This window comes from Harpegnathos saltator, unplaced genomic scaffold, assembly GCF_003227715.2.
Source record: "Harpegnathos saltator strain DR-91 unplaced genomic scaffold, Hsal_v8.6 scaffold160, whole genome shotgun sequence".
Classification (NCBI taxonomy): Eukaryota; Metazoa; Arthropoda; class Insecta; order Hymenoptera; family Formicidae; genus Harpegnathos; species Harpegnathos saltator.
Window position 1 is genome coordinate 431,574 of NW_020229940.1, and position 23,751 is coordinate 455,324.

At 35.1% G+C, this 23,751-nt stretch overlaps 2 protein-coding genes and 1 long non-coding RNA gene across 6 annotated transcripts; 1 reads left to right on the forward strand and 2 right to left on the reverse strand.

Annotated features, from left to right (window-relative positions):
* Positions 1 to 3,288: 3,288 nt before the first annotated feature.
* LOC105188437 (uncharacterized) lies at positions 3,289 to 4,331 on the reverse strand. 2 transcript variants are annotated; one of them, XR_850190.3, is made up of 3 exons: positions 4,165 to 4,331; positions 3,767 to 3,979; positions 3,289 to 3,372 (listed from the first exon to the last, which is right to left on the reverse strand). It is a non-coding gene; the product is annotated as an uncharacterized LOC105188437 (long non-coding RNA). The 2 variants fall into 2 exon arrangements; XR_002162988.2 differs by having other exon boundaries at positions 3,289 to 3,413.
* A 313-nt stretch (positions 4,332 to 4,644) lies between these two features.
* Positions 4,645 to 7,282, forward strand: Gos28 (golgi SNAP receptor complex member Gos28). Its single transcript, XM_011149885.3, has 5 exons — positions 4,645 to 4,893; positions 5,800 to 5,975; positions 6,051 to 6,232; positions 6,341 to 6,409; positions 6,601 to 7,282. The coding sequence occupies exons 1-5, from the start codon at positions 4,860 to 4,862 to the stop codon at positions 6,836 to 6,838; spliced, it is 699 nt and encodes a 232-aa protein (XP_011148187.1). The 5' UTR covers positions 4,645 to 4,859; the 3' UTR covers positions 6,839 to 7,282.
* A 2,054-nt stretch (positions 7,283 to 9,336) lies between these two features.
* Positions 9,337 to 22,839, reverse strand: sno (Protein strawberry notch). 3 transcript variants are annotated; one of them, XM_011149884.3, is made up of 18 exons: positions 21,274 to 21,740; positions 20,629 to 20,719; positions 20,350 to 20,454; positions 19,859 to 20,077; positions 19,128 to 19,250; positions 18,896 to 19,033; positions 18,459 to 18,826; positions 18,038 to 18,290; positions 17,629 to 17,954; positions 17,254 to 17,534; positions 16,812 to 17,176; positions 15,544 to 15,634; positions 15,199 to 15,444; positions 13,099 to 13,482; positions 12,398 to 12,964; positions 11,697 to 12,010; positions 11,498 to 11,623; positions 9,337 to 10,750 (listed from the first exon to the last, which is right to left on the reverse strand). In XM_011149884.3, the coding sequence occupies exons 1-17, from the start codon at positions 21,274 to 21,276 to the stop codon at positions 11,517 to 11,519; spliced, it is 3,981 nt and encodes a 1,326-aa protein (XP_011148186.1). In that variant the 5' UTR covers positions 21,277 to 21,740; the 3' UTR covers positions 9,337 to 10,750; positions 11,498 to 11,516. The 3 variants fall into 3 exon arrangements, with proteins under 3 accessions (XP_011148186.1, XP_011148185.1, XP_011148184.1); XM_011149883.3 differs by lacking the exon at positions 21,274 to 21,740 and adding an exon at positions 22,568 to 22,839 and having other exon boundaries at positions 15,199 to 15,634; XM_011149882.3 differs by having other exon boundaries at positions 15,199 to 15,634.
* Between the last annotated feature and the right edge of the window lie 912 nt (positions 22,840 to 23,751).

The following is a 23,751-nucleotide window of genomic DNA, read 5'->3' on the forward strand; positions in this document are numbered from 1 at the left end:
GTTACTAGTTAGCGAACCCATATATCTCGTTTAATATTGCTGATTATTATCTTTTTTTTAAGATCGGTAGTAGCTGTTTTAGCTACCATTGTTTATATATATATATATATATGTGTGTGTATATATATATATAAACATACACACACACACACACACACACACACACACATATACACACACGCACACACACAATATAACCAGAAAAAAAATTGTTCGATGCCATCTATAAACCATCGATGAATGTTGGCAGTTCAACTACTAACTTTTTAATCGATCTGAATAATATATCATAGTCAACGTTTACGAGAGCTTGTTTTTAATTGTTAATGATCTGTGACACATAATTTTAGACCATTGAAACAAAATTTGAATTGTGGCGAATCTGAAACATACACCTTAACAATAAACACAATTATTCGGTACTGCAAATCGTTCGCGGGATTTATCGTTTATATGATGATATCAAAAAAGTTATCTCAATTATAGATGTTATTACAACTGATAAACGAAACATATGTGTAATGTGTTATGTTTCTCCACTATGCTACAAATAACTATAACGATCGATATTTCTTGATAATGCTACATTATTATTAATGTTCTAAACGTTATTTTACGGTTGTCAGTATTATTGCTGCAAGTATCATTAAGAGTGTAACTATCAGAACTCTAAATCTAATTGATGATTTGCACACACAATCTTCTTGTGATTGTTTGAAATTAGATGATCTTGCACGGAGATTAAACGTGTTTCTTTTAAGCGTAAGGCTTGTCTCTTGGTGCTTTTATGTCACAATATTATGTTGAAGTTTGTTAAAACGTTCTCGTATGAGAACCGCAGTAGTTTATTATATCGATTCGAACACATAAATTATTCCCTTGGTAATTTTAGAAGGGATGACAAGTGTAAACATGTATTCATTTAATTGTCATCATTACTATGTGCGCGTTTAATATTTCAGTTCAATAGATAATGATTTTAAATTGTCTCTAATTACATACATATATATATATATATGTATGTATGTGTATATACATTGTGTGTGTGTGTGTGTGTGTGTGTGTGTGTGTGTGTGTGTGTGTGTGTGTGTGTGTGTGCGCGCGCTTGTGTGTGTGTGTGTGTGTGTGCGTGTGTGTGTGTACACACATATATATATATATATATATATATATATAACATTTTCTTTGGTAAGCTACATAAACGGGCTCTCCTTCCCCCTCTTTCCTTCTACCCGTTCTCCCCCCTCTCTCTCTCTCTCTCTCTCTCTCTATATATATATCAAAGTTGCATTACGTCAAAACTAAGAAATTTCAGTCATATAATTCAACGCGAAAAATAATTATTTATCACATTAAGTCCCGTTTGTAATAACATCTAAGGACCGAAAAATAAATATCTGTGTTAAAAAAAGTTTTATTTGAGAAATGATACTTCTCAACATTTTCGAAGAATAATATGTAATTCCAGTCATCTCAATTCACAAAAAAGGATTATCAATGAGAATATGCTTACAATATTGTTGCATTCGTAAAGCATCTTTCATTGTTTTGCCAAAGAGTGTTAAGTAATGCAACAAAAAAATTCCTGAAATTTCAACTAACTAAACTCATTTGTTATCGCGGTGACATTTGTTTTGAGGGAATTGAGCCTGATAAAAGTTTAATTAAATTGTTGTGGTGTATTTATTTAGATACCGCCTGTAAAAAAGCAAATAACGAACAATTTTTACATTCTATAATTCGTATATACTGTCGACATATTCAACACGATTCATTTGATGGTAAATATAAATATAAATAATTGTTAGCAACATTTATAAATCGTATATGAGTAACAAATCGGAAATAAAATTATCTTCACTTATTTGTAGATATTGCAAATGTAGAAATAAGGAAAGTGAGATACACTCTGACTATGCAATCAAATGAGATTACACTATTAATTTCATTAGTAAAAGAATATAATATTTGGCATATAAGCATAAAAAATTTCTTGTAATAACCTCTGGAAAAAAATCTTTATTTCGCTGTGAATTACAGAACTTTAAATCAAATGTATAAAATGATCGAATATCTCCAAATGTTTATAATTATATAACTAAATAATTATTTCGTGCATGAATATTCCTAAAAAATAATTTCACATCAATAGACTTTGTTTTGAAGTTTTGATTAGAAATAAATAAACTAACAATTGGTTTGTTTCACGTGCTAAATAATGCATAAAATAATTTGGTACTTGCGGAGTCTTGGAAAGCACGTCAAACAGAGGGTTCTTGTGAGAGGGCTTAAAGACTGATTAGGTAAAACGAGAAATAACAATCGATAACTTCAAGACAAATGTGAAATCTCACTGAATATACATTTAAGTTTATATGAGAGAAAGTAAGAATTCTCTTTATTATACAATTGTATATCGAATCATTAGCTGCATATTTATTCAACAATGAAATCGAAAATATCTTTGTCCAAAAAGGTTGAGTATTTGAACAAATATATTTATCAATGACAATTTTATTGTAATATTTCATTCACATAATATCAAAACATATTAATATCTAATTATGCACATAATATCTGAATAATGTGTGCTGTGCTATACTATATATAAAATTAAAGTTTAGTTCTCTAAACCTATGTTGCAATAAAAAAGAAAATACAAGATTCCAACCAGATGATATCATGTATATATAATAATTTTACAAAGTGACAAATTATAAAATAATAAATAATATTAAATAATCATTATTTACATAGCAAAGTTACATATGCATTACAAAATCTTAGATGAAAATTTACATCATTGAACATTCATAAATTTTCTTCCGAGCACACACATTGTATTCATATCTAGGTTCTGCTTCTACTGTCGAAATACTGTAACAGATATATTTCAGTAATTAAAATATCTTATGATTTTATTATGTCCAACTCCAATATACAAGAAGCTTTAATATATATTTTTATTGATGCAATAAAAACTTGCAGGAATTTTACTCATAGGTTTTATCAAAAAATATATTACTTATATTCGTAGGAAGGAGATAAAGACAGTAAATGTTAAAGTCACCAGCAACAGTTGTAAACCTAATAAAGGAAAATAAATAAATTGACATATAAGAGAGATTAATGACCATTTCCTTATAATATACAATGTCATTGAAATAATAATGCTGTTTGTCATTTTATATATTCTTTATTGCGATAAATCTTATATATAAATCAAATAATATATAATTATGATACAAATATCTAAAAAAACATATACAAACAGTCTTTTTTTATACATAAAAAATTGTACTTTTTATTAATTGCCACTTTTTATTGATTGTTTGTTCTGTTCTATAATTATAGTAGATAAAATTTGTAAAACTGCAACAAATTAAAACAGGCACATTTGCGAATATTACATCCTGCAAATATATTTTATATAGATAAGAATAAATAGAAGACCATATATATATATTTATATAAATTGAGTAATTTATATATATAAGTTGAATAAAAATTAATAATATACATAAATTGAATATTACTAAATATAATAGAATTTTTTTGCGATATAATATAAATAACACGAAATAATAAATAAAAACATCCATTTTCATATAGCTAAAAATTTACTAAAAATCTTGAGGTGCTCAGGCTGTTCTAAGATATTTTCCACACATTAGATGTGTTTAGAATGATTTCTGAAATATCTAATGCTATTTTGGTTACCCAATATAGAAAAAAGTTATATTTGTATATATTAAATGATACTTACGATGTCTGATACATTTGGAACAATTACAACTCGTCACAAAATTTCAATGATTTCGTCTCCTAGAGTAAGCGCCCATACAAGCGAAAAATCCGACAATTCCAATAATTAGGCCCAAAATTAACGCCAGTGTATCGCCAAAATCAAAATTATTATAAGCCATTGTAGTAGGGAATATTCCAAGAAGAGTAAGTATTAAATAAAACCACATCCTTTCTGTGTAAATTGATAATGGAATGCGAAAATAAATAAGATTGCTATAATATTACTGCTATAATATTATAACTATGGAATTGCTATCATTTGCAGTGTCTTTTTATTGTGCGTTGTATTCTAATCCAATGTAACTTGAGACACATTTATCTCTATATATCAAATTAATAAATATTTAAAATACCTACACATCAATTCAGATTTTGAGAATATTTACTGAATCTTACACAACGTAATACATATCACATACACGCAATCATATATTATATGGTCCGCCAGAGAGAAGAAGGAGAAGTGTCATGGGTCATGGGCCGCTTTTAACCGAGCCCAGTGTGAGGCGCCCTCTGTACAACCGTGCGCATGAACTACGATGCCAATGTCCACGACTCTTTACTGATTTCCCCCACCACGCACGCACCCATAGCCGGCTCAGTCTGTCCGTGTCGACCACGCGGCGTGACGTCTACATGGATAGACTGAGCCGGCTATGGGTGCGTGCGTGGTGGGGGAAATCGGTAAAGAGTCGTGGACATTGGCATCGTAGTTCATGTGCACGGTTGTACAGAGGGCGCACATGGGCCTCACACTGAGCTCGGCTAAAAGCGGCCCGTGACATCTCTCCTCCTTCTCTCTGTATAAACCTATTTATTGTTGGACAAATTTACACAGGACGTCAAGATGAGAATCTAGTGGATTGGCTGGATGAGGATCTGATGGCAAACATGTCCAACAATCTTTTTCGTTAGGACATCTAGGAAGAAGAAGAAGTGTCAATAGAACATTATTTAATGGTTGTCATTCTGCACCGTGAAACTGTTGACGAACGTAAAGTAAAGTGTGTTACATGGCGATAAGTTTAAAGGTGCATTGCAATTTGCAATAAATGGCTAACTCATTAGGCGCAATCGACTGGGAAGGTATGTGTATTCTATAATTGTTTAAGAAAGCTTCAAAGTTCTCAAACAGAGAACTGTGCCTTAGGCAAATTAGATAAAAGTTTGGTTTGTGTTTACCACTTAATTGTCAAACATCATGTAAAACTATAAAGATTTCGAGAGATATCTAAAGTGTCTCCAAATATTTAGAGCATACCTTTTTTCACACATTTCAAGTATCTGTGTTATCTGTGCCATTATTTGTGCCATTTTCACAGGGTCTGTTTTTTATAGCTGCACTGCTGAACTGGTGCGATAAGTTAAAATAAGACAACTATATTTTTTCTCATCTAACTTATTGCACTAATTCAGCAGTGCAGCTATAAAGAACAGACCCACAATTTGTTTGTGATATATGAGCAATACCATGCATCTATTTTAATATCTCAAACTGTTGCAGCTATATTCATGGTCTGTCATTTATAAAAAAAAATTGTGTTTATTACATCCTCCCTGTGTTTAATTTGGTTTCATAAGAGTTTGTTTCTTTTGTATGCCTTATCATTATAACTAGAGTTGCACAATTTTCAACTTTACATGCAATATATATAAAATTGTATACACTGAGCATAAATTCAATAAGCATACAAAATTAATTGTATATAAATTGACATAATAGTCTTATCCTTCTAAAATATACGAGATATATTTCTTATAAAAAATTTTTAAATATAACTTTATGTATTGAAGTTATTATGGCAGTCTATGTATTTACACTGTTTTAAGTTTGAAAAATCTAGTTTAGATTTATGAACACTAAACTTTTAATAATAATAATAGATAAATCTTAAGATATATATATATATATATATATAGTAAGTTTAAACAAATGTGACTAAAATCTAAAAATTTTATACATAGATGTTTCTCGTATATATAATGTTATAGACTTAAGAAAGCAGGCACGACATTTGGAAAATGAAATCGATGCAAAATTAGTGGCATTTAGTAAACTAGGTATAAATGCTAGTGCTAGACACGTCAATACAGATGAAGTACCACTATTGGATGAGGAACATGTGTTTGAAAACATGGCCTCTGAAATAGAAACATTACTCTCCAAAGTAAGTTCATTCTATCTTTATTTACGTACTTTTTTAAATAAAAAGAATGATTAATATTTAATATATATTATTTAGTTATTTTCTATAAATGAGAGAATGAGTGAGTTACAACCAAACGGAGCAGCTATGTTACATACAATGCAACGTCACAAAGAAATATTAAAAGATTATAAGTTAGAATTCAACAAAATTAGGAATAATTTTGCAGCTAGGAAAGATCGTGAGGATCTCCTAGGCAGTGTTCGCAAAGAAATAGAGTAGGTATAATTGTATGTCATTGTTTTTATGTGAACATTATACTATATAATGATCAAGCAATTTTGCACCAATAAAAAGCATGCCTGTTTTATATTTATTTTATACAGCAATTACAAAAGCGCTAGCGGACTAAATAGACGAGAGATGTACCTTAAAGAAAATCAACATATTCACAAGTGAGTTTCTATATTATGATATTTCTGATATTATGATATTTACTGTTACAATATTATCTTAATTATTATCGTTTATTTTTGACAAATAATCAGTCAATACATTCATGTTTCATCATATATTTTATCGTCATATTATGTACTTTGTATAAAAATTTTTTAGTATCTCCATTTTATAATTAACATGCTTTTAGCTCTGACCGCTTGATCAGTGATCAAATAAGCATAGCTATGGAGACACGAGATCATCTAATAACTCAAAGGCAGGCGTTTAAACGTATACGAACCAGATTCAATGACATCTCGAATCGATTTCCGGCAGTGAATAGTCTATTACAAAGGATAAATCTACGTAAAAGAAGAGATTCCGTTATACTTGGCCTCGTCATCGGAGTTTGCACATTTCTGATGCTTCTGTATGCCTTTCACTAGATACATTTTTAGTGCATAGACAGAAAAACAATAACTATACTTCCACCCTTCTCAGATAACGATTACTCACGGAAATGTACGTACATTTTAAGAAATATCTTGAGATGCAATAAACACATAGAGGGTTTAGTTATTTAGAATGTGCGAGATTGTATATGTGCATATACCGCGTGAATGCTCGAGTAATGGTATCCTTTTCTTTTTCTCCTCCAACCTTTTTAACTTGTAATCGAAGCGAAGAAAGTTTATCTGTACAGTTTTTTTATACCGAGATATAAGATGTGGACACATGATGTAAGCAGTCAGTCCACGCTTGACATGTTAACTTAATAAATGTTAAAATATATATGTAATCTTATCTTTGTTAGTAATGAACCGATTCTCCGACATTTAGAATATAAAATGGACGAAGAATTAAAGAATAAACAATTTATCTACATTTCATTTATGATAATTATATAATAATTACAAGTGTCGGTTTTGGTGGACGCATAATTGCCGATAAAACAGTCTATATACTTTATGATAAAATCATTGTATTTTCTATCTGCATAAATCAATCTTTTTTTTCTTTTATAGTTTGTATCACGTAAAATACTTTAATAATAAGAAAAAGGAAGCGAATAGCGGTTGAATTGATTTCAGCGATTTTCACGCAAGAATAGAATATTAGATGTCTCTTTTCCTCTCCTCTCTCTCTCTCTCTCTCTCGGACGATCGATTCTGAGAGAACGCAGAAGAAAATTGGAACTTCAGAAAAGTTTTTGGACCGTGAAAGGGATATGGGAATATCGTCGTCGTTTTGGATAAGAATTATTAGTTTTACATACATAGAGACATTTATACATGTATATATACACGCACACTCGTTCACGAACACGTTTGTGAGTCCATGAAAACAGTACATTACGAAAAAAAAAAATCGTCTCACTAAAAAAGCATGACGCCTGTTTCCACGCGCAACTAGATACCGCATTTATGCCGCACCAACAAATAGGAACTCAAGTAAGAATAATTGTAAAAATATTCAATGCAACACGCATCTTTGTCGTCGACGCATGCCTTATTAGACGCGCTTTCATTTTACAGCCTCTAATATGTATATTTACACTTCGCTCGATTTCGTCCATGCACATGATTACATAATTATTTTCAAGTGCTGGATTTTTTCGCGACGGAATTTCAATTACGATTTTATGTAATTGACATCACTGACCGCTCACTGCGAACCGCAACGTCGAATTATAAAATATTCATTCCGTAGAAGTAACGTAGTAATAATACTATTACTACAATTACTATCACACATTGAATAAAAACGACAATAGAGGGGCAATCATGAATCTTTACCTTTAGTGCGAACTTGTGAAAAGTAAATATTTTCAGAGATTTTCAAATCAAGAAATCAGCACTTTTCACGAGTTGAAAGGAAAGGAAAAAAAATTTATATTCAACTCCTGGGTAAAGGAATTAAATCTATGAAATTTCACGCGGATGTTAAACATAGCAAACATCTCTCTTTTCTATTTTTTTTTGTCTACATCAATGTCGTGAAACGGAGTTCGGTAGACGTTCTTCTTTGCGTTTATACATCGTGTATTATTTTACAATTAGATGTTGCTTTCTATCTCCTTTCAGTCTCTTCTATAGATGCGATATGCAGTTGTTATCCGCGGAAGTTCCCGTCGCGTGTTAACGTGTTGCGACAGCGATTCTTCGCTCGATGTGGATAATCGTGAAAACAGGTGGATGACGATGAATCTCTTTCTTTCGTCATATATAGACACGTCACGCGTACCTAAGTATTATTATTAGATCACTAAATGAAGACTCTAATCACGGATTGAAATTCTATAATCGACTGACTCTCTACACTCTTTGAAGTTTTATTCATTATAGAAGACAGCGAGGCCCATAATCCATTCATTCCTACGAAACTCATCGGCATTCGTTCACTCGTGGATTCTCTCACACGCACACGCTTACAAACAAACGTATAGTAGACATCTATCCAATATCCAGGCCGCACTGGTTACTAGTGTGTATGCATCTGAATATAAATATAATGGTTGTATGTATTCTAATCTCGATCTAATTCTTTTTTCTTTCTTTTTTTATTTTAAAGCTAACTATAAGTTATAGGTTCGCGGTCGTCGAGAGACGAGGCGTAGCGTCATGTATCATGAAAGTGTGCGAATTTTGAAAAATATCTCGCTGAAGCTGCGTTATTTATCATTGAAGTATACGGCATAACCACGCGAGAAAGCAAAATTTGGATTCAGTGAAAGTGGAACCTTGGTGATTTTGTGTTAAATCATGTAAAATTTTACATATTTTGGCTTATAACATTTTGGTAAAATAAAAAATTTATATATGTATTATAAATATTATCCTTCTTCTTTTTGGATGTGAATTAATCAACAATAAATTAATAATGAAAAACTTAAGATGTAATCGGGATTACGAGTTGTCATGGTATACTAATTGCAAACAAAAAATTGAATTTGTCATCATATTGCCCTTTAATCGATTTTTATTTTGTCGAGACAATAAAAAAAAAAAAGAGGGAAAGAAAAAAATGAAGATATAACTTAATGCTTGTACGTTAAGTCACTTAATCGTGTCTTCAAAGTTCGAAAAAGTGCGCAACGTATGTTATCTCGTCTCCCCACATCTAAGTAATATTAATAGTAGTTTCGCAGCGGTAGCACACTAGTACTAATATAGTATATTAGCAGTAATTTATAGTAGCAATGGTAGCTATAGTAATGGTAGCAGTAGCATATATGTGTATGCGAATGTGTGTATGATCATCTCTTCAACTGCTCTTTTCAACAATAAGTATAACGATTGAACGAAATATGAAACTACGGCCGCATATACATCTTTATTTCCTTCCATGGAAATTCGATTGTGCTAATTGTAGTTATTCTTATATTGATCAACGCTTATCACGTTTGATCTAGTTCGACTGATGCTTATTTTGATCAGCATCAATTGATGCTTGTCAGAATGACGCTGCTTAAAAATTTGTTCTATCACGTTAACTGAAATGAAACGAACGCGTCTTTTAAATACTGGCAATCGAAGTGCTCAAAATTGTTAATTATATTTCTCGCTTTCTATATGTACTCGCGTCCTCCATCATTCTTATAAATCCGTTTCATGTTTACCATGAAGACGCGTGCACCTCTATTTCTTTTTATTTTTTCAGGATTCTCTCATAAGTATATTATGAAAAAATCTTAAGAGGTACAGCAGCATATATATTTGCTATACGTATCACACGCTATGTTCGCTAAAATCTCAGATGAAAATATGATAATCAACGGCGACGATGTAAAAAATAAACTTCCTTTTCTAATTATATTCGGCATAGCGATGAGAGCGTGTGTATGTGTGTGTGTGTGTGTGTGTGTGTGTGTGTGTGTGTAAGTATGCATGTATGTATGTATATGTATATATATGTATAAACGAGCGCGCGCGCGCTCACACACACCACACACACACACGTGCGCGCGCGCACGCACGCACGATATAAGGAGCTTTAGCTAATTAAAAATCTACATTGTATTGGCGGCGGGGTGAGTACTACAATATCCGCAAACGACAGACGATCGCGCAGATACGTGAGATAGATTTAAGTTGTAAATTGTTGCTTCAATTCTTCAGCTCGTTCATCGATCAGAAACGTTCGTCGCATCTTGTCGGAAATCAGGCGGCAGCGACGTATGTCGATGACTAGTAGATTCAGTTCGGAATCTACTTGACACATCCATGATTTCAGGCAATTAACACAGCACGTGCGCGAATGCAATGTACTCCTCCTCTTCTCGAGTCTGGGAAGGACGATTTCCTTCCAGTCGCGGTGGATTATGTCATGCCGATAACCTTGCTTGGTCCTATTCATGCCTATGAAGATGCAATGTAATTTGCATTACTTGCAATTGAATATACAATAGAATACCCTCGTACCCGTGGATTTAGTTTTTACGCGGTTTCAGTTTACACACACACATACACACACGTACGTACGTGTGTGTAATTCATATATATATAAAATTTTATTTATTTAATACTTGGTAATGTCTTATTACATGTAATTTATCAGTTAAACGTTATTTATTTATAAATATGTGTGCAAACGAAAAATGATTAATAATAATATACGAGTTTGCTATTATTTGCGCTTACGAACATTCACGATAAACTTAGAAATATATCCGTGGATACGGGAGACCTTATTATATTGATATTTTACATACTCATGAACAAAATGTTTATACTATAGGATGTCCCTTAATAAGTTTTACAAAGCTCATGAAGATATAGACCGGATTAAGATATAAAAGTCCCGTACCATTTTGCGATATTCACAATAGTTATCGAGTTATTAATGACCACACTGTAACCCGAGAGGCTGCAACGTTTCTCCAATTATCCATCTCAGCGCTCGCTCGTCAGCTTTCTATAATTAATAACTCAATAATTATTGCGAATATCGCAAAACGGCATAGGACTTTTATGTTTGCCTACCCCGCTCTATGTCTCCATGAGCTCTGTGAAAACTGTTCTGGGATACTCTGTATAATCCCTTTAAATAATCATATTAGTAGAATTCTTGACACGATCTTTTAGACATGGTAGCGCGCACGTTACCTTCGATACGACTGGACATTCAAAATGTCAGTTCCTCCGTTTTTTCTGAGTCAGAGGAAAGCGCTTGGTGCAACACTTCCATGCAAGTCTTCGGAATAAGCGTCCCAACAATCTTTAACCCTTCATCTATCGAAAATAACGAAATTATTTTTAAATTTCACAAAAATGTTGATATCGATTGAATAATATAAAAACTTACCTGTTCGCAGTCGTACAACTTGCATCTTAGAATTATGTCCAGATCGTGAAGCGAGTATGTTTTCCACGCGACTCCAAACGCTCAGAACAGAACCAGCTAATACATTATAGGAACGTCTTCTCAACCCCACCTCACAATCCATACCAAGATTGGTATTTTTACAATTGCCACTCCAGTAGGCATGCGAGCATGTGTTAACGGAAGCCTCATATTGCTGCGTCCAATGTGGCTCTGCCTCATCCGCACTCACCTTCTTATACTTTTTCTCTAATTCTCCTAGAGTCTCCTGTCGTAGCTGCAGCCCTGTATTGGGCCTGGTGTGACCCGACATAATTAGGTTTCAAAAATCAAAAATTAAAATGCAAGGTTTATAATATGGTTAGTAATACAAACTATGTAGCAATTTATATCTGGCTTAGTAACACCATGGTCTACATTTACATAGATAGCATAAAACTGGACAGTACAGTATATTACATGAACAGTAAAAAGAACAGTAAAAAATAATTTCTGATATATAAAGCTGGCGTTACAAAATGATATAAACAATTATATTATAACAATCTTAAGTAACCTATAGAAGCTAATTTTATGCAATAACCTATTTATGTTTAACCTAACCTAACCTACAAACGTAATCATTATCACAAGTTAAAGAATCGCCATCATAAACTATGCCAAAGATATCGAATACATCATACCTATATACCATGTAAAGCTGATCCTTCTTGCTTTCAGTTTTCTTCTTACCGCCATCCACAATGACCGTGAGAATAGCAGTCTGTTTTCCATTGCGGATCTGATGGCTCAAATAGAATCCCTCCTTAGACCCTGTTAGTTCTGAGAATTTATCTATAGCTTCAGACCAACTCATACCACGCTCAACATGTACCACGTGCAACTCTGTCGGTGCCTTGCCAGTTGCATGTTTCCGCAGAAATCGATATAACCGTACTCTTCGTACGTTTTCACCCGACGTACCGAGATCAAGAATACCCATGTCAAAACGACCAGTTTTTTTCGCTTGCGTGATAATGGCATTGAGCGTGTCAGTGAAATATTTGAAGAGACGATTTTGCAAATCGACCGGCATGCCAAGGATTCGATTTAGAAACTTGGACATGTTGTTATAGTCCTTATCGAGCGTGAGTACACCAGGTGTATTCTCACTATTGCAAATTAAACCGACGCCCACTAGTGCGTCCGCGACATCCTTGAAGAACTCGCCGTGATAATCTTGGGGCGGTGGTACCAACGGCGCATCGAACCTGAAATTGAAATATCAGATCGAGTGAGATGTCTAGCTTTTTATTAGCATATTTTATACTTCTTTTTATATTTCTTTATAAATATGTTTATTATTTCCCCCCCTCTCTTTCTCCCAACGTTCATCGCTACTTACCCCATTATAGCTTTCATTGTTGCTTCCAATGCCGCACGACCGTACTTGTTGTCAATATTGAATTGCGAAAAATCTCGGGTTTCCGTCGCACGACGATCACCGTGCGTCAGAGCCCCCAGGCTCTCTAAGCGTTTAGCGACAATGGATGCAAATCGCCTCTCTCCGGCCAAATCTGATATAAGAAATATGTATTCTGGTGCGTTAACTTGATTCGACCGATGTGTTCGCCCGAATTGCTGTATCGCTCTATCCGCGCTCCAAGGCAACTCGAGCGTGATATGCACACGTCGCATTTGATTTCTTGCTCGTCTGTCGCTTTGTAACGATATACCGCTGCTGGCTGCTTCAGAGATGATCGCTACGGTTTTTAATCCGTCCATAAATCTAATAAGAAAAATAGTTGATTAAGAATGTCAACATTCAATAGATATGGTTGCACACATATTCGAATCTAGCTATATTAAAAATAAAAAATCTTACGTCCTTACGTGTCGAGTCGACATCGACATTACATTTCATTTTAGTTATTTACATTTTATTTTATACTATAAATCAACTTTTTGTTCATTAACCATATGCTCAATATAAATATATTATTGTAAATATGTTTTTACTATGTTATTGTTGTATTAATATGCATTAATATTATTGTCGCATTAGTTAACCGTCTGTGTCCCACGCAGCGCGACCGTGCTGTTCCATGTCGAGAAGACCCAATATATTTGCTGTACATGAAGTTAGCCCCACCTTTTTTGAAAATTATATTTTTGAAAGTTGTTCCAGGTTGTTCTAACTTTGTACCACAGCGGTTCCCAAAGCGGTATTATTTTATTCCAAACAGTTCTCAAATAAAACGAGAAAAACTTTTTTATCTGGCCCCCCTCTTTTTCAAAAATCGAACATTTCTTTATCGTTACAGATTGTTCTAGTTATTCCAAACATTGTTCCAAAAGAATAATTCCGTAAGTCGAATCATAAGCCCAGCAAATTAAAAAAATGTTCGAGATATAAATACTCCCCGATCAAGAGTAAACTCAGAACAAAAAGCTGTCGATTGGAACACGAAAGGAAAGCTATGTTTTTATTCTTGACGATGCCGTTAAAAAATCGATTTTTTTTAATTTTGTGAGAACCGTAGATGATACAAGATTTATACTACAGAACTATGTTATTTAAGCCTAGGACAACTCAGAACAAAAAGCTATCGATTGGAACATGAAAGGAAAGGTATGTTTACTCTTGATCGGGGAGTATTTATGTCGAACATCTTTTTATGGGCTTATGGTTCGACTTACGGAATTGTTCTTCTAGAACCAATGTTTGAAACAATTAGAACAATCTGTAACGATAAAGAAATGCTCGATTTTTGAAAAAGGGGGCTCAGCTAAAAAAAACAGTTTTTCTCGTTTTATTTGAGAACTGTTTGGAATAAAATAATATCGCTTTGGAACAATGTGGCACGAATGTGGTTAAAACAACCTAGAACAACTTTCAAAAAAGTTGGGGCTAACTTCATGTACACATATATTTGACCGCTGTGGACAACTGACAGTGTACTGAGATTCCGCTGAAGTCAGCGTGCTCAACTTTATTGATATATGTCAGTCGCATTGTTACTTTTTTCATGTAAACCATATGAATAATACATTTTGTTTCTAGTTCTCATTTTTCCAATCATTTTTATTGAACAGAAACTAAAAATATTTATATTTAACTAATAGCAACAGCACAACATAGAAACAAAGCATAAAACAGCACAATAAAAAAAAAAAAAAAAGAAGCACGGTCGCGCTGCTTGGCGTTTTTCGATATAAAAAAGACGAGTGCTATCGCGCCGCTTGGTTCATTTCGACATGAATTAAAATAAGCGCTATCGCCGCTTGGCTCTTTTCGACAAAATTTTTCTAGTGAGCCTTGGGGCTCGAGCGGTTAAATATCGAAATATTAAAAGAAATGCAAACTACTTGATACTGTCGCAAAGTAAATAAATCATAACAGGTTGGTTAAGAAAAAAAGTCGGAAACAATTCGAAATGCAAAAGATTAAAATCATCTTAGACTAGATTAAATTTATATAACGTAATTAATATCATGTAGATACCTTTGCTTTTCTGTCAAGTTGAGGGTTTCTAAAGGAACATCCACTTCTGACCTAGATTCGTATTGTATTGCACCGTCTTCCGTCTGTACGACGCGACCTTTTCTGCCAGTCATTTCCGCGACATTTTCTGGGCCGCCAAGCTCATCTATTAACTGATCTAGTGTATTTGGAGGCAATCGGTCGCCAAGAGACTCTATTTTGGCCAAAAGTTCTTCTTTCATGCTACAAGCTCTTTCAATAGCATCCCTAGGAGGTGCATGATGTATACTTCGCATATTGCCCATATGACCGCCGGCTGTATCGCCATTACGTTTATTTCTATTAGTAGAGGACTTATGTACCAACATTGACTGAATCTTTTCTTGCGTACTCAAACGTTTCTTCGCGGGTTTCTTTTGTTTCTTGCTACCTTTCTTCTTTCGCCTGTCCCAGGGATCTAAAAGCAAACAAAAAAAATAAAAAATATAAAAATAAAAAAACCACTTTCAATGTTCCTTCAACTTTTTGTCAGTTGCAATTATAGACATAATGTATCTAGATTGTGCGTTCTCTTAAATTTTATGTAGAATGTAGGTAGACCTCACGTGGGAAAAGATGCCACTTTGCTTTATATTTGTGCGTTCTTTCTCGTACGAAAGAAAGAACGCATAAACACAGAGTGAGTTTTATCCCTATTTTTCGAACATGCAGTTTAGATATACTATGTCTATGGTTGCAATTAGAGCTTCCAATCCCGGATACAATTTAGGATCCCGGGATTTCGGGATTTCTTGGGGTTCCATCCCGGAATCCCGGGACTAGTCCCGAGATTATATATATGTAAAGAAAGAAACAAGGAATATTTACAAATAAGTGAATTATTTTATTTATAGAACGTTCATAGACTTTTGTGAACATTATGACAAAAAATAAAATTTCAGTAGAAATGAAAGCAACTTATATTATAATGATTGCACAAAAACCGTTACAATGAAAAATTGAAGTTTTTGTAATAAAAATAAAAATAATGATTTCTTCTTTTTCACATTTGAAAAAGCGACTTTAAACATAATAAAACATAAATTTTGTTAAAAAATATCTGATCGAAAATCCCGGATTCGAGTCTGTGTTGCGCCAGTTTATCCGCGAAATTTAAAATAGAAAACTCCCTTAATATTTAAAAAAAATAAAAATAAATACATGGAATTAAATTTAAAATATAAATACACACTTCTCTAGCAAATGCTCTAAAACATCAGTAATAAGTAATAATTATTAAAGTAAAATTTTTGTAAAACTAAATCTAAATTTAGAAACTAAATTTAAAATCTAAATCTAAAAACTAAATTTTGTAAAACTAAAATTTTTTGTAAAATTTTTGTAAATATTATATAGACACTAAGTATTAAATTTTGAAATCCCGAAATCCCGGGATTTGTGATGTTGAATCCCGAGTATTTTCGGGACCAAAAATTTGGCCGGAATCCCGGGATCCTGGGATTGGGAACCCTAGTTGCAATGTATATATTGGTGTTGCGATCGATAGAAAGTTAAATTGATAAATAAACATGGGAATAATTGGTAAATAGATCAATAATGAAAATTTACGAAATTTACGAAAACTTAGAACTTACCAACGTCAGAATCACTGTCACTGAAGAAAGGATTGAAGTCTGAGCTGATATTGCTTTCTTCGTCTGTATGATGATCGTCTTCACTTTCGCTGCCGCTCAGTTTGAACTCGGAGCCGGAACTGTGAGCGCCGTTCCTCTCCTCGTCCGTTATTTCTTCTTCTGACGACCAAGCGCGCACCTTTTTCGATGCACGTTGTGCTGCTTGACGTACGGGTTTCCTCTTACTGCCCCCCGCTGAACCACTCGCACCGTCGATATCATCGTCTTCTAATTTGAACTTTGGTGGCTCCAGACCAAGAAGGCGTTGAATGCGATTGCGGTCAGGCGCAGGAAAGTGTTTTTCTACTAATGTTTGAAGGACGCCCCTAGAATGTGAAAGTGTCGTTTGCAGTAGTACACGATATATGTGATACTTTTGTCACATTTGAAGAATGCTACTGACTTTGCGGTAGAAACAAAATCGGTCAGTTCACCGTCGTCGCGCTCTAACTGCTCCAATGTGCGCGCTTCGCCTGTAGACTGCAAACCAATGACTACGCATTTACCGCATTTCACAGCTTCACGAGCCACCAAGACCGCGTGTTTCACTTTCGCAGCAATACACAGGTACTTGAAGAACCGCTGATGTGCCGACCAAAACTGACCCCACATTGTTTTCTTCATACGATTCTCCGCGTCTATTAACTCCGCCGCTTCCTGGAACCTTTGCATCGCCTCTACCCACTAGAAATCAAACTCAATTGCGTGAAATGCACAAAAGGTATTTTCACGAACGATTTATGTATAGAAGCTCGTTTTCTATCTCACAATAACTTACCAGTCGCACCGAATGATCGTAAATCTTAGTGAAGTCCTTAGAAAGGGGTACTTCCTCGATCTTGAAAGCCACACCATGAAAACTTAATTGTCGAGCGATGTACATGCCGCGAAGCTTCATGTCCATCGCCACGATCTCCATTGCACCGACACCGCGTTTCTCCACGGCAGTGATAAAGTCAGTGAACTCAGGGAAAGGAGTGCCTTCACCCCACATACCCAGTCGCACCATATATGCCATGTTGCGAGGCTCAGAAGCGCCAGTAGCACTAGCGTAAATGACCCTAGATTTCGGGAGTTTGTTCTGCAACTCCAAAACTGTCAAACCTGCGAAAATTTTATACCGTAGATATAAAGCCATTCGTATATATTTCATATTTAAAATGGCTTTGCGCGCAATTCCGCTCTACCTGTTTTTGTCGGCTTTGAACTGCCAGTAGGACATAGATTTTTCGCCCGATGGCACTCGTCAAAAACTATCAAACCGTCGAAATCTTCACCGCACCACTGCAACAACTGCTTCAGCCTGCTCTTGTATTTCCCGCCACTTTGCGAAGATTCACCAATCAAGGCAGAATAAGTGCTGAAGATTACACCTTTCTTCACATTGCCATTTGTAGCCGACGAGATCTTGGCGTATTTGAATTTATTCAAGGCATGTACCTGCAAATTGATTTAGTCGTTGGCTTTTGTTGTTCCAGAGTTATCCGCAATTTAAAAAATCGTATAATTGACGTTTCAGTAAGCGACTGAAGATACAATTTTTACATTATTATTACGAACACACTAACAATATCAGCGTATATTTAACGCAAAGCATAAGTCACGTACCTCAATTTTGGATGCACCTATGTCTTTTAAATCGCGCTCCGCATCATACTTGAGATCGTTCGAGACAGACACCCAAATGGCGCGTTTGCGACTTTTCAGGTAATTCTCGAAAATTATTCCCGCTATAGTTCTACCCTTGCCGACACCCGCGCCGTCGCCGATTAGAAATCCAGCGCGTGTACCATCGGGTAGCAGATGTTCATGTTGTTGGGACGCGTATGTAATGGATTCAAGTTGGAGCGCAGAGAGTGCACCAGAACGAATTGTCTCCTCTGGTATGGAAAGCTTATACCAAACGTCCGTCGGCTCCACACTCGATAAAGATGCTGTTTCGACAACTGGATCTGGATGCTTTCGTCCAAGCTTAACTGTAAATAATCTCAAATATTACAAGCGAATGTGTATAAATTGAAAATTAAAATGAACATTAATCATACGTTTTGTCGGCATATAATCAGCGTAAGTCTCCGCAACACCCATGTCTTCATCGTCCACTTCCTCCTCCTCTGGTATAGCTGGCCGCATCAGTTCAGTTGGATCACCTGAGTTCATCCACATTTGCGACACAGCTTTACCTGTGACAAAATTGAAGGCAACATAAATTCGCCTGTAGTAGGCACTATAGCGAGTACGACATCCAAAATTGAGATGTTAGGTGATTGTAAATACCTGACAGTCCAGACCAATTGGGGGCAATTCCACTTTGATTGAGAAACTGGACAAAGGGATTAACTCCCATGTTCATTCCAGGCATACCCATAAAACTGCCCATTAAGGCGTTCATGTCCATACCTAAGGAATAATTAATAAATATATCAATAATCAACAAAACTACACCATTACGAATATTACAGTATCAAAGCTTTTGGAATGTAGAGAAATATTTGATTTGATTTTCAGTTTATGTTACATTGCGTTGCATCTATATTGCATTATGTTATGTTGGATTTGTTTTCAATGCTTCATAAACATTCCAGTTTCCTTTTTTTGGGAGAAGTTTCTGAGTATTTCTCTCCTTGGAGAGTGAACTGGAATGTTCACAATATATTGGAAACAAATCCACCATGAAATAAACTCAGAAATCAAATAAAATATCACTATAATATCCAAGTATTATTTCCTTTGCATACAATGATTTTATCATATGGAATGATTTTCACACAAGTTTAAATCTGTCGTATACAAATAATTAGGAATAAATGTATCATTAATAATAATATATAAATAGTCAGGAATAAATATAGCATTAGTAGTTTTATGTAATAAAAACTTGTCATGATGTATGTGCACAGATAATATTTATACATACGTTCTCATACAAGCACTATATAAAAAACAAATTAGAGAAAAAAAATCTCAATTTTTATACAAAATTCAGAATACTGTAAAAATAGACTTACTTGGTTGAAGAAAAGCAGCAGGATTAAAACTTGAGAGAGCTAGTCCAGGTGGAAAGCCATAGCCGCTAGCTAACTGACTTAACTGATTTAGTTGACTTGCACCAACATAACCTGGTGGGACACCTTGTGATCCTCCTACACGTACCATTTCGTATCCTAACCCTGTAGGTTTTGTTACTAATCCTCCAGGAATTTTATTACCAAACTTTTGATTCAATACTGGAAATAAATTGCAAACAATAAATTTTTAAATATATTTTAAAACTAACTTTAAATATATGAATTAATTTTAAATATATAATATATAAAAATTAATTCTGAATATATAATATATACTTAAGTACGATAATTTAAATAATATACTTAATATATTTTTAAATATATTTCTATATATATATATATATATATATGTGTGTGTGTCTAAAAAGATAGAAAAAGATTTACATGACCTTATGTTTATGAAATTAATTCAATTATATCTGTTAATTTACCATTTAACGCCCCTTGTGTTTTTTCCAAAGGACTTGCGGACAAGTCTGGCTTTTCATCTTTAATATTTGCAATCCCTGCAGCAGTTGCAAGATCTTTACCTCCACCTAGGAAAAATTGTTACCAGAATTAGATTTTTTAACTCAAACAAAAAATATATCTTAATAAATGGCATACAAAGTTGCATCATCTTGTACAAAGTAACAATTTCCAGAATATTGCAAGAGTAAGATATATATGTATACATATACGTATCATTTATAAAGTATAATATAATTTACCAGGTACTTCAATTTTATCAGGATCTTCTTCATCGTCAAAGTCACTCTCACTTGTATTATCACTTACACCATCATCATACTTTTTTGTTGCCTATAAGAAAACAGAATAGATTTTGTGATAAATGTGAAATTTTTTAATTAGGACAACATATAATTTAGTCCTAAACAGTAGATATAATTACAGTATTAAACTGCTATGTAATTTAAATGAAAAACAAATCCAGATTGAGAAATATATATGGAAATCATTAATTGGTTAATAAAAATTTACCAGCATCGTTTAAGAGTGGTAATATCCTGCTACAAATATGCTGTTACGCAAACATAACATAATAAAAGCAAAGTAACAGAGAATACTCGTATCTATTCAGATGAATGAGGGAACATCCGCGATATCGATATCGCGATGTAAGAGATCGCGGAAAGCGTGACAGGAGGCGCGCGTCGTCGTTCTCGTAGAAGCGAAGAGTGCGCGTCACGACGAGTCTTAGGTTAGTTGTTTCTTTGTGCGGACAAGACAAATGAACATAAGATACGCGCCTCCGATAGGAAGCGTGTGCTCTGGACTTTTGCGAGACGCATTTCAGCATCTCTTTCTTCTGTTTCCTCTCACTCTTTCTCTATGAATAGAGAACGAAAACCCACCATGACAAACGAAGAGTCGTAAATCCCGTCACGACGTGCGACAGTGGCGTCGATGACGATGACGATGGTCACCGGTGTTAGAACGACGTTTCAACGAAGAAAACACGTTTAACGGCGTATCGCCAATAATAGTGTACGCTACGAATCCGGAGAGAAACGTGAGTCTTTTCCTCTCTCTCTCTATCGCATATAGAGCACTGTTTTTTTTCGGCCCGGTTTAACGAGATGAGAGAACGTGTCACGTTAAGCACGCATCGTCGGACGTGCGTGTGCAATTCTGCGATGTCACGCGAGCTACGAGATCAACGCGTTATACGTTAGCGTCGACCGCCCAGACCGGTCCATTTCACGCGGTCGTCAGATAATCTGCGAGATGCACCTCTAGAGCGCGTTCGCTCGGCCGCACAGCTGCCACCATATTGATATCCCCCGCCGCCGTTGGCCCGACCCGCCGGGCATAGCGACAAAACACAGGCGCCCACTTAAGTAACGCGCTGCCGCCGCACGAGGGCGCTAACGGACGCGCACCGTTGCCGGATCCACAGCGGCAGTGACCTAAGGGCAGGTACGCAGGACACGCGGGTCCGAAAAATTCACATGGTCTTGCATTTTCACGATTAGCGGTCGCGTGCGAATAAAGGATCGGTCGAGCGCGCGCTCAAAACGCGCGCGGAGACAATCACGATTCTACGCACTGCGGAACGCCATCGTATTACGAAAAGCCGGTCACCATGATGATGATATTTTCTCTTCGTTTTACAGTATCGTGGCAATAGCACATGCATGACTTTTTAAACATGTGTGCTTATATTCGCGCTCCAATAAGTCACGATGAATTCAAGGTCAGGAGCGATTCAAATAGGCATTCGCGATCGCGATAAGTCAATAACTAAGCAAATATTATGAATTTATGAGATCAATTTTCGCCGCTGTCAGAGCGACAATCGTGTAATTTTTCTTTAGTTCGAGTTTACGTACAGTTTTTCATTTTTATGTTACGCTCGTAAGAAAAAATTACATCATTGTTACTCATAAAAGAATTGTTTTTCGAAATATATATTTTACATACAAGTACATTGTATCTCGATCATCGATTACTCTCATAATTCATTGCTATTTGTTCAAAGAAATGCAAAATTTATGATATCCTTCAGCACCTTCGTAGCAAACAAGGCGCCTTATCGTCACTTGATAAAACTTTGATAAAAACGACGCACGCGAATAATCAAGAACCTTCTAAACAATGTCTTCTTCTTTTCCCAAGTAGATTGTTTATTCAAACACGTGTACTTACCATCACGACGTGACTGTAGCAGCAAAGACGACACACTGACGAAGCTATGTATTTCACACACGCAAGTTCCTATGGGAAACGACGACACGTACGTTTGGCAACGTCGTCGCCGCGTGCGGCGCTGATCGTTAGTTGATTTAAAGTATTCGCGCTAAAAAGAAAAGAACTCTCACCGAGATAATTTTAACGCGCACACGTTGATTGACACGCTCAATCACGAATTCTGAATTCACGTGCAAAATGCGACGTTTCTGCACTGCACTGATGATCGAAGCAATACGTACGAAGCTTGTTTCCCATGACACGATTGCCGATAAATTCGTCTAAAAAATACGTCGCCGCTCGAAGCGATCGATTCGAGCTGTACGTTGTCGGCAGCGCCACACGACATGATGGTCGCACATACGAACTAATTGTCGCCGAACAATAAAGGCCGGTTCAGAATAGGTTGCAAACACCTAGTTGCAAGTTGCGAAGGATGGTAACTACTAGTTACAAAGTACTATTTCCAGTTGTAAAGCCAGCGGCACACGGTGCTTGTTTTCGTGCTGGATTGCTTGCTGAAAATACTGCGTTCTGATTGGTACATTTCCATCCATCTTCGGAAATGTACCAATCACAACGCAATATTTTCATCCAGCAAGCAATCCAGCACGAAAATAAGCACCGTATGCCGCTGGCTTAAGAGATAGTTGCGGTTGCTAAAAGAGAGTTGCCCAACTTTTAATTTCTTGGTGACGGTAACCGGCAATCGCAACAACTCAGCCAATCAAATATCGAATTTAGGAAGAGCGCGAAAAATAAAACACGATCATCAGTGCATTTTTTAATAATTTTGTAAATATTTTGTTCGTTATTTATAAAAAATGGATATAAAAGAACAATACGAACTGGATGTGCTTGAAGCGATTGGAGAAGAGTGGGACGAATCCGAGATATGATCATTAATAGCATATATCAAGATAAATCAATTTCTAATCAATAAAATTTTAGAAAGAGAGAGAAAAAAATTATGCTTGGAAAATGATTGCAATGTTATTTAATAAAACAGATATTTCTTTTTTATGTACCATCTTTGTGTAAAATTTGATGGTAGTTTTTATTCATAACTTCAATACAGCCTCTAAGCTATCAGACAAATTTATTATCTTTCTTGTTAACGTTATTATTTCATTAAAGTGACT

Excerpts from the sequence above, each read along its gene's own strand:
- Gos28 (XM_011149885.3), top strand. The coding sequence starts at position 4,860 with ATGGCTAACTCATTAGGCGCAATCGACTGGGAAG. Across the intron at positions 4,894-5,799 it reads AGGCGCAATCGACTGGGAAG|ACTTAAGAAAGCAGGCACGA; the intron begins GTATGTGTATTC and ends ATAATGTTATAG. Across the intron at positions 6,233-6,340 it reads AGTGTTCGCAAAGAAATAGA|CAATTACAAAAGCGCTAGCG; the intron begins GTAGGTATAATT and ends TATTTTATACAG.
- sno (XM_011149883.3), bottom strand. Across the intron at positions 20,078-20,349 it reads AACACAAGGGGCGTTAAATG|TATTGAATCAAAAGTTTGGT; the intron begins GTAAATTAACAG and ends ATTTATTTCCAG. Across the intron at positions 18,291-18,458 it reads TAGGTGCATCCAAAATTGAG|GTACATGCCTTGAATAAATT; the intron begins GTACGTGACTTA and ends ATCAATTTGCAG.